This window comes from Camponotus floridanus, unplaced genomic scaffold (genome assembly GCF_003227725.1).
Source record: "Camponotus floridanus strain SB8 unplaced genomic scaffold, Cflo_v7.5 scaffold334, whole genome shotgun sequence".
NCBI classification, from domain to species: Eukaryota; Metazoa; Arthropoda; class Insecta; order Hymenoptera; family Formicidae; genus Camponotus; species Camponotus floridanus.
Genome location: NW_020229475.1, coordinates 89,020 through 102,624, shown reverse-complemented (window position 1 = coordinate 102,624; position 13,605 = coordinate 89,020). Strand labels below are relative to the sequence as shown.

Genomic DNA, 13,605 nt, shown 5'->3' with positions numbered 1-13,605 from the left:
TTATTTTGGTTCCTGAAATTTCATCTTTACTTTCATTATGTCCTACTTGTGTGTTTATATTCCTTTCACTGAACTATATATAAATTGGAATGAGAACTGTCATTGTAAGTACATAAACGGACAGCAATCTTGAGATAGATAGATGTTCAGGGCATAGTGTCTCGCTTCCACGCATCTGCACATGCATACATTACAGTGAATACAAACAGGTTTAAAAATGAATTGGTAAATTAATATGGTTCGCAATGGTAATGTGATGTACAACAGTCAAAAATTTTTAACTTGACTGTACGGAGTAAGACAGCTAGCCCTGAACATTCGTTCTCTCTCGGCTCGCGAAAAACGCTTCAGTTCCCATTTCAGTTTACAATTCAGTATACAATTCAGTGATTCTTTTGGTTTTACATTTACTCTTTAAGTAAAAATGCGTAAGTCAAGAGAGAAGAAGCTTTCCATTCTCCCAGTACTCTTATTATAAAAAACTAATCTAACTCAACCCATATTTAAGGTAGGTGTAAGATATTACATGAATTTGCAATTTTTTGTGCGAAGCAAAGTATATCTCAGATCTGAAACATTGGGTTAAGTTATTTTTTTGAAATAGAATATAGACTGGAGAGCAAAGCTTTCCGTCCGCCTACATGTTCGTTTAAAGAACACATGTAAATAAAAAAATATAAACACATAAGTAGAATATAACAAAAATAAGTATGAATAAAATCGCATATTTCGGAAACCAAAATAGAACACAAAAACCAAAACAAAATTCAAACGGTGCATTATTTAAAGTACTTTCTACAATATGTGTCGAAAGTTATTCGTGCTATGTTAGTAAACATTTATTGTAATATTTGTTAATAAGTTGTACATTATGCATTAGTAACTAGAATCTCTAAGAATCTTATATTAATAGAAAAAATGCAATAGAAAGCATTAAATCATACATGATTTTCTCCCTCTGTCTTTTTTAATTTTTATCCAAATGAAAAATCATGATCTTAAAACAAATATATTTACCACACATTCTCGCAGTAGTTGGATAGTAACTAATAGATTCAACCGTGCATGCTAGTACTCCTGCTAGCATACCGAGTACTCCTGATAACGTTACAGTGGGTACACCCCACTGTCCAGGATATGGTACACGAAACCATGGTGAGTCGCTTATTATTTTCAATTTACTATCGGATCTGGCAGGATGACCGTATGGTAGCATATCAGTCATCGTTAGTATAGTGCAAATTATCCACATAATGATTATTGTTAATAAAATCTGCAAATGCAAAAAATACTCATAGTTCAGTACAATTTAAACATATGTGACACGTAAATATTTTATCTTATGATTTAACACAGTGTTGGGATTTACTTGCAACTTTCGGCCGAATTTCTTAGCTTACGCCTGCTGTTTCCCTCTTATCGCTCGCGCCGCTCGTAACTAAGAAGCGCTCAGGAACGTGTGCGTCACAAATGTAATGTGGCAATCTATTTATCTAAATTCTCTTATTGTAATTACGTTTCAAAACACAAATATTTTAAATTGTTACAGAACATAAACGTAATTAATAATAGAATACTTATTTTTATTATTAATAAACAATAAAGAGAACTTAGATAGATTGCCACATAACATTTGTGACGCGCACGTTCCTGAGCGCTCCTTAGTTACGAGCGTTCGGTGGCGCGGTCGCTAAGGAGCGAGCAGTAAAAGGAGAACAGTAGGTGTAAGCTAAAAAATCTGGCCGAAAGTTGCAAGTAAATCCCAGCACTGATTTAACAAATAAATACAAAATTTCCCTTAAGTTTGTTTTAAACTTGATTGACATAGATCAAATCAACTTGTTAACCCTAACCTGATATGAGCAAGATGATACATTACATACATGATTACATACATGATTTTAACATAAATAAGCGCTTTAACGCAGTAATTTATGGAAATGGGATAAACAACAAAGTATTCTTATGAACGTCTTCTTTATCACGATCTTTCAATCTGAAACGTCCTTAGATGCTTTGCCATACTTATTGTTAGACATGTAGAATTATTTCAAAAATATAATTGAAGAATATAAATATCTCTAATATTTCTAAAGTATATAGTATCTTTAACAATAAACAAAAAAATTATTTGCTCTGATTATAAAGCAGTCATGTCAACATTTGTTAAGATAATGAAATTTTTCGCAGTTTGAAACTGCATGCAAGCGTTTAAAAAGAGGAGCAAAATATCAAATCATCTTAACCTGGATTCCTATGTATGAAGATATAGCAAGCACAATGAGGAGGAAAATAAACTCGCTAAACTGTGAAATGATTTGCGATGATTAGCGATTCGATTGCAGCATCCTTTTATAACAATAGAAAAACATCATCAAAGATTATCTAAAATAGTGCTAAGATTTACTTGCAACTTTCGGCCGGAGTTTATGCCTACTGTTCCTCTCTTACTGCTCGCACCGCTCGTAACTAAGGAGCGCTCAGAAACGCACGCGTCACAAATGCAATCTATCTATTTAAGTTCTCTTTATTGTGATTATGTTTCAAAACACAAATATTTTAAATTGTTACAGAACATATACGTAATTAATAATAGAATACTTATTTTTATTATTAATAAACAATAAAGAAAGCTTAGATGGATTTCCACATAACATTTGTGATGCGCACTCCTGAGCACTCCTTAGTTATGAGAGTCCGGTGGCGCGGTTACTAAGGCGTGAGCGGTAAGAGGGGAACAGTAGGCGTAAACTAAGAAATCTGACCGAAAGTTGCAAGTAAATCCCAGCACTGATCTAAAATAACAGTAGGGGAAACCGGGGACAAAAGTAACATTTTTTGTATTATAGGTCACTAATTAATTATCGATAGAGATATAACAAAAAAGATTATACGTTAAAAAACTCCATTTATTGTTCTATTATTATACCTATGTTTCAATCTCAAATGATAGATATTTAAAGAGCTATAGCTTTTCGCAAGTACGTTGATTGTTTCTTTTATCCTGGGGACCTGGGACGAAAATAACATAGTCTGGGGATAAAAGTATTAGTTTTTTTGGAGGGAAAATAAAATAAGTATGACTTTTTTCAATAACATGAACATTGAGCCAATTAATTTTTCGTGAGTAGATAGAGCACAGTAAACTGAATAAAACTCCTTTACCATTTTGCAATTTTTGTAATAATTATTGCAATAAAGATTGATATATTAACGCGCGTTTCGCACGGCTAGACTATATGTGCGCTCTAGGCGTGATAATGACAAATGTCGCACGGCAACAAAAAGTTTGGCCGCGTGACGACAGTTAAGATATGCGCAAGGAGTAAACAAACAGACGCATGACGGCCTCATATCAATCGATAATTGTCTTGCAGTCTTAATAAAATTATTTCAGTTAAATTATTTAATTGAAATAATTTTTATTAAAACGCTAAAGCGTCGCACACCGCTATAATGTTTTGAAGAGCGTACCACCCTTCGCCGCGCACTTGGTATCAAGTTACAGTGGAACGGTTTTTCTCGCTGCGCGCTTAATACTCGCACGAATTGGCCGAACTTTAATTAACATTTCAAAATTTTACGTAATTGTTTGCAAAATAGTATAAGACTTTTTAATTCAGTTTAACGAGATCAATTTATGGTTTCTTTTTGACAGACGATAAAGGACAGACACATTAAAAATTAAAAATATACTTAAAAATATACTCTTAAAAATATACATAGATACACATGCGTGTGTGTGCGTGCGTACAGGCTGAGTCGATTAAAATGTCACAAATTTATATCGGGAAAACAAAGCATGTTAAAGAAACATCTTTTATATAAAAGTGTTTTGTGACTTCGAAGTGATATAAGACAATGTCATTTTAATCTTAAATAGTCGTTTGAAGATTACATAAAGATCATCTTTTTTTAACGGAATTTTTTAAACGGAAACTCCTATTTTTCATTGCATATTCTTGTATCTTATATCGAGAGCTTTTCAAAACATAATATTTACGTATTTTTTGATCAAATACTTTTCGAAAGTTACAATGTTTGAAAGTTACAATATATCGTTAACATTACTGGCATTAACATTACCTAAGGTATATGTATGTAATACGCAGAGTCGGATTTACAACATCTCTTTTATGTTGTATATGTGGGCATGTGTGTGTATGCGTGAGTGCACAAAATTATATAAAGATATATATCCAAGATGTTCGAAATGTAATTTCTTATCATTAATTCCACCTAAAATCTTTAACATGATAAATCTTAACATGATAAATCTTAAACACCTCAAAAGTATTCATTTTAAAAATATTAACAAAATTAAATGAACTTAACGATAACGATAACCAATTCGATCGAGCAACTTCCGGATGATACATCTTGGATAATACTAACGCTGGCGGTATTGTAACTTTCAAGCCTTATAACTCGAAAAGTATTAAAGTACTTATTGTAAAAATAATTATAATTTAATTATAGTTATAGCCACAGAGTTGAGAAGTAGCACGGTACCGTTATTGTTACCTTTTTTTCGGTAAAAGTCGTTATTTTTTTCTGTCTGTAACGATAACACTAACGTCATTATATTTTTACAGTAACAGTAACAAATTTAATTATTACTTTAGTTATTTTTGTTTAATAAATCAGCATGACCAGTTGTAGTATTGAAGACACGCAATCATATGAGAAGATGCTACAAACACTTATCGATATTTTGACTCTAAATAAACAATGATGGGAATCAATGATTAACTTAGCTAACAGTGTGTGTGTGCATCCAATAACATGACCGCTCACGAAGTGGCTAAGTAGCAATATGCTTAGTTGAATCCAAGGCTAATGTTACATCCAAAAGACTTCACAATTTTTTTCTTCCCATGACCGACGCACATGTACACGACTTTCAAAAAATCATTAATGTCAATCAAATTGGAATAGGATTCAATAAGTGCTTTAAAAACGTCAGCCAGATATTAGCGGACTATAAAATCATAAGATAGTAGCATCCGGTCACAGTCAAGGCGCCAGCCAATCAACCGAAATTGATATTTTTCTATTACTTAAAATCTCATAAAATCTCAAAAGGTTATAAAATATAAAAGAAACCATTCATAAAAACGCGATCGAATGTCGCGATGCGATATATGACTTATCTTAATTTCAAGAGAGTAATAAAAGTTGTCCCCTTGTCTTTAGCATACGCATCCTGTACTTAGAGAAGACATAAATTATTGTCACTTCCGATATTAAGAATCCTAAGCTTCGCCATTTTGGAAGACGCTCTCCTATTCGCGAACGAATGTAATAAAATTCTGATTTGTTACATTCTAAACACCTATAAGAAAGGACAAAGGAGAGAGACGATGGAAATCTAACGAGGATTTCTATTTGTTAGCTTCTCCAGCAACTCTGAGAGAGGGTAATCCAAAAACGATATATAAGCGCGAACTTCAAATGAATTATCATTAGTATTTTTCGGAAAAACTCACAGTCACTATTTTTCAGAAAACCTCAAAATCAGTATTCTCAGAAAATTGTTAGTGTCTTAACCGTATTAACAGTGCCTGTAAAATTAATACACAGATCTGACCAGTTCCGCCAACCGTCAATTAATACAATTCCGTCGGTCAATACCATAATCAACATCATTACGCGGAAATTGTTACTTATTGTTAGTTCCGATCGAGACTCAGTGCCACACTAACCGAGTACATCTGGTAGAAACTTCCCGGATCACCCGATAGCTAGCCCGTATTTCCAACAGTGATGCCAGAATGCTTACGCTGGCAACTGGCAACGTAGTGGAGGAAGTAAGCACATGTGAATATCGCGTAATAATATTCAAGAAAACTCGCGAGTTACTCCTTACTTATCCTCCGAAACTCCCTTTCCTAGTTATTCCTTTGTATATGACACAGAACCCGATCCTCCATCCGATCTTCAGTTACTTTCACTCCTTTCTTCTCCCCCCAACGAATCATCCCCAAACTCACCTTCTCCCTCTTTTCTTATTCTTCCTCCCCCTATTTATTCTACAATCGAGCCTAGTGATCGATTTATTGCATTTATTACCTCAGTCTCCATTTTCTAAAAAAGAACATATAGATCCAATTCCTCCAGATTCCTTTACCTTAAGACTTGTTCCTATACACATCCTTACATTACAGAACTTTCTCGACACCGCTCCTCCTAATATTCTTATCCCCTGTTTTACCCCATTTATCATAGCCTTACCGATGGAATTTCTATGGGAAAGGTATTCTCCCGATTTGAAGTTAAACTTCCTTGTTTGTACATACACACCTACATACACACATACACACAGACACACACACATATCTTACAGAACAATGTATTAGAGATATATTTTTATAGCTGATTTATAATAAACTTATTTAAATTTATTAATTCCCGCGTTCAATTTAATCCCTCTTACCACCCCTACTCTTGAATCCCACTGGGCCCCATCCCGGGTAATAAGGATTAAGTTCTTTTACTGAAAAAGGGACCATCGAGCGGGCATTACGGATCGATAATAGAGTAAAATCGATCCTTCTAATCATTGACCTATTTTTGGCCCTCCCGGAGGCTCGCTCGACCCAAGATATCTACCCTTAAGGCACCTACTCTCGGGATACAAATGTTACGTCCTTCCTTCGGCTCATCCTTTCTAAAGGATGAGCCGAAACATAATAATAAAAACTAATCACATTTTATTGCTATTTAGTCGCTATAAATAAAATATATATGATATTACATTAATCAACTCAATAATAACCTCCGATATCTTAATAATTAAAAGAGATTTATTCCTATTGCAAAATTTTTTTCAAATATTTTAGAAAATTATATACATCCATTTTTTGTATTGAAATCTAAAATTTTGAAATTGGAAAATTTAATATAAAAAACATTTTAATGTTGGAATAATTTAATTATCGAATATAATAAAAATAATAATTATATTTTAAAATCAATTACGTATTTAATTTTAGTATTATAAACAGTAACAAATCATTATTTTCTTAACGGTAACATAGTAACGCGTTACTTTTTGAAATAACATTTCCAATTCGGTTATGTATAGCTTAACTATAATTTGAAAACCTTTCAGGGTTTACGCAAATTAAAATAATCCTATATGAAGAAAGGCATGTGACGCTTGAATTGTTGCTGCGATGTCGATTGGTTCTTTTATTGCACTCAGTTCATGTTGTGAGCAGCTGTCATTTGCGATTATTACAAATTTTGACAGCTTGTGTGACAATGAGAAATGTATATATAATAAAAGGGAATAAATGGCGCGCGCGAAGCGCGCGCTTTGCATTGTCTAGTATGTATTAAAAATGATGAGTTTCCATTAATGAAATTGAAGATAGCCTTCATATGATTTTCAAACGACTATTCAAGTTTAAACCAATGACACCATCTTATATCCTCCTCAACATTATAAAACTTTTATATGAAACATTTTTCTCTAAAATGCTTTGTTTTCGAGATATAAGCTTGTGACACTTTAACTGACTCATCCTATATATATATATATATATTTAAATAGCAAAATGCCATCATGACAGCAGATCTAATCATGATTTTAGATTCCTATCCATTGCATCTGCATTTACTTATTTTCTATCAACAAAAATCGAGCATTATTTATTGTCACGATATAACAGAAAATATGCAAATATCGAGCAAGATCTGCTGAATCTAAAATCAATTAAGAAAGCATTGCGAAAATCAACCATGATATGTCACATTGTAACAATAAAAACACAGCAGAAATGCAGCATAAATTAAATATTACAGATTATTATGACATAAATATTACCAATTTGAATCATTAATTACTTATAATTTTGCAATTATAAATGTAATATGTAAGTGTAACATACTTATCGTAATTATTTTATGTAATACATATGATTAGCATAAGTTAAATAATTCTTAAAATAATTAAATTTTAACAATCAATGTAATATTCTGAATTCTTCATTGGAATAATATCAGAAATAAAATTGAAAAAATAGAAATAGAAATAAATACTATACATTCATATTTAATTTGTCAGTCGCACTTTGTAGTCTTTGTATTTGAAAAAACTTAAAAACAAAATAAATATATTATAGTGATAAGCGCGATATAACTATAATTCGATATAACATATCTTGATATTATTATTATTGTCATTATTTTATAACAACAAATTATGTTGTGTTTCTATTATATTTTTGCAATTATTTTTTGAAACGCATGTTGTTCAATTTTTGGATTTCTGCCATCATAACGCTTGCAGATAATATAATCATATTATGTTTAATTTAATTTTTACTTACATATTATGCTAACACATAATGCTTAAAATCTGTTTTTATTTGAAGAACTTCTTCTTAAATTTTTCTTTTTATAGCACATTATGATACAAAACCTTTATGTTCTGCTGCATTTTTACTGACACTAACTAAGACGACAGATCAGCTAGTATTAGAATTCTGACGTAATATATAGCGCATATTGCAATATGCAGAATGCCATTAATTTAAACGTCACGACTTCGGGAGTGTAAAGGACTAATAAACTAAGAAAAAAAGTCCCTCCGAAATTTGTTCGTTTTTGTTCCATTTTGAAGAAAATTGCAAGAAAAAACAAAAAAGTTTCCTTTCAATTATTTATTCATATTCTTTTCAATTATTTATCATTTATTTAATGAAGATACTGTTCAAAATGCTGGACTCTTGCAGCAATGCAAGCACTACATCTATATATTGTACATTGACCGTTCTAATTGCAACTAGACATTGTTCTGATATTTGATACACTGGCAGTTATAATTCAATCTTTCAGTTTTCTTGAATTGATTGATCGACATCCGATGACACCTACGGATTTCTTCGTGTGAGAAATCTTGAAGAAGAATGTTTATTCCATGCCAAATAACTCAAGAGACCAAATCGTAATTTTAGTTCCAATTAGAGCGGTCAATGCTAGCTGTAAAGAATTTTTTTCTTAGTTTATCGGTCCTCTACATACTCCTGAAGTTTTGACATTTAAATTGAGATACTCTGTATAATCTTGAGATTTCGTTATTTGAGTATGTGTGTTTTACAACAAAAAATACAGTAAAATTAATATTTTCATCTATATCACAGTAATTCATGTTATCATTGCAAATTTCAAAAGATATTTTTCACTTTATACTTACCGGAAAAAGTTTAAATAGTTCAAACCAGATAATATGAAATCCTTGACTTTTGCGATATATTGGAAATGGAAATGGCACATTAATCATTATTTGAGAGCATATAGTTAGCAGTATTATTGTTCTAAAAATATATATAACATATTTTCAATGTTTTGAATGATTATAATAATAATATATCTAAATTATTTTTAAATATTTTCAGAAATTATGAGAGATAGTACCCAGCTGCAATACCCCAGTGCTGAGACGCAGCATCCGCTGCATTTTCGAACAAAGAGAGCCCAACCAATGAAACCGTCGGCACTATTGTTAACGGAGTTATAAATTTCAGCAAATACCCAACAATACCTAAATACACAACTTTAATGTCTCACTTTAAAAAAAATTATATGCATGATAGATTTAATGATTCAACTCACCTCCAAATCCGATGATTACTTGAAACAGAGCGGAAACAGCAATAGCACCCGACAGTTCTCTCATTCGAATTTGCCATAGCTCAGTCCGATTCTCGTAGGACATTTGATTTAAGACTTCTGGCATGGGGCACTGCCATTGCGGCAGGTTCAATATCGCTAGAGTTGGCACTAAAAACGATATAGTGCCACCTTGCACCAATGGTAATCTAATACAAAATATGTTTTTTCACATGAAATATTATTGTTGATATTTTTCCAGTAGATTAATTAATATAAAATTTTATTGTTACATGAACTGAAATGATCCGTGTATAATTGTCATTTTGTAATAATCAATTTTACCTATTTTATATGATAATGATTATACGTACCTACATCCTATAGTAGTCTGGATTAATGTCACCAAACCGGTGACAAAGATCATCGTAGAAATAATATTGCTCCTTGCAGGATCATCTTCAGTCATGCAAAGGGCTGGCGTTAGAATAAAGGGAATAGAAACGATAGCGCCAATCATAGTTAAGTAATGCTGTATAGAGTATATTATTAAATAACATATCATATAAAATATATAAATGTATGAATATATTCTATATATCTTACATTATATTTTTTTGTTCTAAACGTGATTTTTTCAACACTGTATAAATATATTTGAAACATTAAATAAACATGAAACATTTGAAACATTAATAATTAATAATGTTTGTTTTAAACAATGTTTTATTTCTTTTTAAATAATTTTTACTCTAATATAATTCCAACCATAATTTCAACTCTAATTGTAACTATCATTTTTGATAGTGTATAATATATGCTTATATACCTGCAATGCCATAAATAAACATAGATACCACGGTGGTATATCATCGATGCCATAGGTGATATTAGGATTTCTGTTTTCATTGTTCGTCGTTTTTTTGGGCGTTATGACCGTCAAATTTTGTGTGTTCTAGAAAATTAAAAAATAGCAAATAAAAATGTCATATTGTAAATATCATTAAAATACAAAACACAAAATATCAAACATTATTAAAAAGTAGATAAGGACACTTTGTAAGGTGTTTATAAAACATGTCAAGTTGTTTGTATGCGATATAAAAATTATGATGATATACAGTAGTCTCATTTTTTTTAATATCTATATAATATATCTAAAATTATTAATATCTTAAAAAAATTAATCCTATAAAAATGTATTTTATCTTATTTTAAACAAAATTCACATATTATTTATATATATATATATATATATATATATATATATATACACGTGTGTGTGTGTGTGTGTGTGTGTGTATTATTATTACGGAATAATATTGTAAAAGAATATTTTTTAATTTTCTCAAAACAATATACATACAGGGAGTTCCAGCTATCTCGCAACAAAGTAAAACCATAAGTAGATCTCGCTAAACTGAACTAAAAAATCCTATACCATTTTGCAAGAAATCACGTAAAATTTTGAGATATTAATAGAAAAAGATCAGCCAATACGCGTGACTAGAAATGCGACTGCCATGTTTAATCCTTTCGTATCTTCGTCATATATGTCCCACCTATGAAAAAAATCATAATTTTTAAACAAATAATTCTATCGACTTTTACCCTGGCTTGTTTTAAAGAAGACGGTTCAAATTATTTATTTATGTAGAAAAATCGCGCACCTTGAAATATAATGTTTACAATAAAATATAATTATCTAAACTTTGCAAAAAATCAAACTTTTAGAGAAGAATAACCGTATATTATGTTGAAAAATTATAGAATTTATGCGCTAATAATAAACTTAAAGTTTTATTTAAATGTGATTACACCTTTATTATGATAAATATAATAGTTTATATGTGTAATCAAAGTGTATGCGAAGTAAGATGACACGTGCGATGGGCATCTGAGTCTCGCGGCAGATGCGCGGCTTGTAAAAAAAATGTATAACAACGCCATGAATCGAATGTGTGTGTACGTGTTCATTCAGAAAACCCATAATATATATTTAAAACAAAAATCTAAGCCCATATTTTAAATATATTGATATTTAAGTTTTTCATGGTCGCCATCTTAAATCTGCCATTTTGAATTTAAATTTTGATGGTAAATTTGGAATCAGCATCCCTAAAAACCTATAAAACTGTCTTTATATGAAACGCATCTCTTCTGGGAAAGCCGGAAATACGAAAGGGTTAAGAGAGTCGGTCCACCACTTCCTTCCCGCTCGTCTCTTCGTCAAGCGCCTACATACTCACTCCTTCTTTCCCCAATCACCACTTCGCCGCGCGTCGCCATTATGTTACAGTGAGACCGTCTTCGTTACCGCGCGCTTCTAGCCACATATACAGTGTGTCCGTTCTATCACCCATCAAAAAAGACCATAAATATATCTCGTATCGAACTAAAAATTCATTAAATCATCCATTTAAAAAAAAAATTCATTTTGAAAAAACCCATAAAATTTCAAGATATTAATTAAAGAACATTAACCAATACATGCGTATATAAGTGCACGGCGAGAAAAGCCGCCTACTGTAACCTGATATTTGGCGCGTGGTGAAGCAGTTGACGGGACTTACTGCAACTCAATGCAATTCTGAAGCGCCACGCACTACCATTATGTTTTGGGCCCCAACTCACTCCATTCCTTGCCCATTTACCGCTTCGCCACGAGCTTAGTATAAGGTAAGGTAATTACAGTGGGACGACTCTCGTTATTGCACACTGTTACTCACACCGATTAGCCGATTCTTCTTTAATTAATTTTTTGTTAATTATTGGGAAGATCGCAAAACAGTAGAGGACTTTCCATCTTAATTTGAACCAATATACGTTCACACTTTGGATGTGCGAAAAGTTTTCAGCCACTCTGTATATCACATTATAGAAAATTAAGTTTTTTTGCAATAAACCTATTTTTACCTATCTCGTTTCTATATATCCTTATTTCTATATTTCTATAATTCAATTAAATAAATTAATTAAATAAATTAAATTTATTTTAAATTTAAAATTAAAATAAGAGAAATTGTGTAAAAAGCTCTCAATTATTCAATAATAAAATTACAATATAAAATAGGCGTAGAAAGCTGGTAATTAAAATTAGAAAGAAGAAAAAGAAATTAAACCATAAAAAATTTTTTTATTAATTAACTTAGAGTAGTAGAACGGTATTAAATATGTAAATTTACCCCCATGCTATTAAAAAGATAATGTTAAGTACGTTTTACATTAATATTCATATGTTTACATTGATATTCGGACGTTTCGGCTAGACTTTTCTAGCCTTCTTCAACGCATTAAGATTAAAAAATTAATTAAGAAACGGTTACAATAAATTCAAATTATAAATCGGAATCATATAAAATAGTAAATGTCGCCGTTAAGTTTATCTACATACTTTAAACACAGTTAGAACCATAGTATTCCGTATGCATTTTTGTCTTAAACATTCTTCCAAAGTACTCCTCGCTAATTATTGTGTTAGGAGATGTATTGAAACTGAAAATACAAATTGAAGCTGAACTAATGAATTATAAATTAAGAAACGAATAATGACATTATAGAAAATTTATTTCCCCAATGCATAGAGAAAGGATGTATACTGAGGTGTTTTATGTTCAAACAAAGATGGTATTAGCTTTAAAATGACATATATAGAAATAATTTGATAAATAATTGTAATAAGAGTTTTAAACAAATTTTTTGTCAATAAGTAAAAATTCTTTTAGGTTTAGCTTACATTAGTGTAAAATAAATTTTCAGCATGAAGATACGTTATAATGAGACAAAACATCTTTGATTAACTATTAGAATATAACTAAGAGGAGAAACCGGTAATCTCTTCTTATATTCAGAAATTGTGTCTTAGTATTTTGGTAGATCGTTTATTATGTTTTCATATATATATCGGATAAATACTCGGTGTCTGTTTGATAATTAAAGCTGTTATGTTGTCTCTTAATATGTATCATCTCGGAAATAAGTCTTTTA

The 13,605-nt window shown here is 31.0% G+C and overlaps 1 protein-coding gene across 1 annotated transcript in view; it reads right to left on the bottom strand.

The window, feature by feature from the left end:
• Positions 1-1,017: 1,017 nt before the first annotated feature.
• The window catches only part of LOC105255926 (solute carrier family 23 member 2), a gene marked incomplete at its 3' end in the record, with an annotated part of 45,139 nt that continues 32,551 nt past the window's right edge, over positions 1,018-13,605 (bottom strand). Inside the window, exons 2-7 of the mRNA XM_025410645.1 lie at positions 10,448-10,573; positions 9,993-10,150; positions 9,622-9,827; positions 9,424-9,550; positions 9,203-9,323; positions 1,018-1,273 (exon numbers count right to left, since the gene is read on the bottom strand). Of these exons, the coding sequence (XP_025266430.1) occupies positions 1,018-1,273; positions 9,203-9,323; positions 9,424-9,550; positions 9,622-9,827; positions 9,993-10,150; positions 10,448-10,573 (994 nt within the window). The remainder of the gene's footprint in view (positions 1,274-9,202; positions 9,324-9,423; positions 9,551-9,621; positions 9,828-9,992; positions 10,151-10,447; positions 10,574-13,605) is intronic.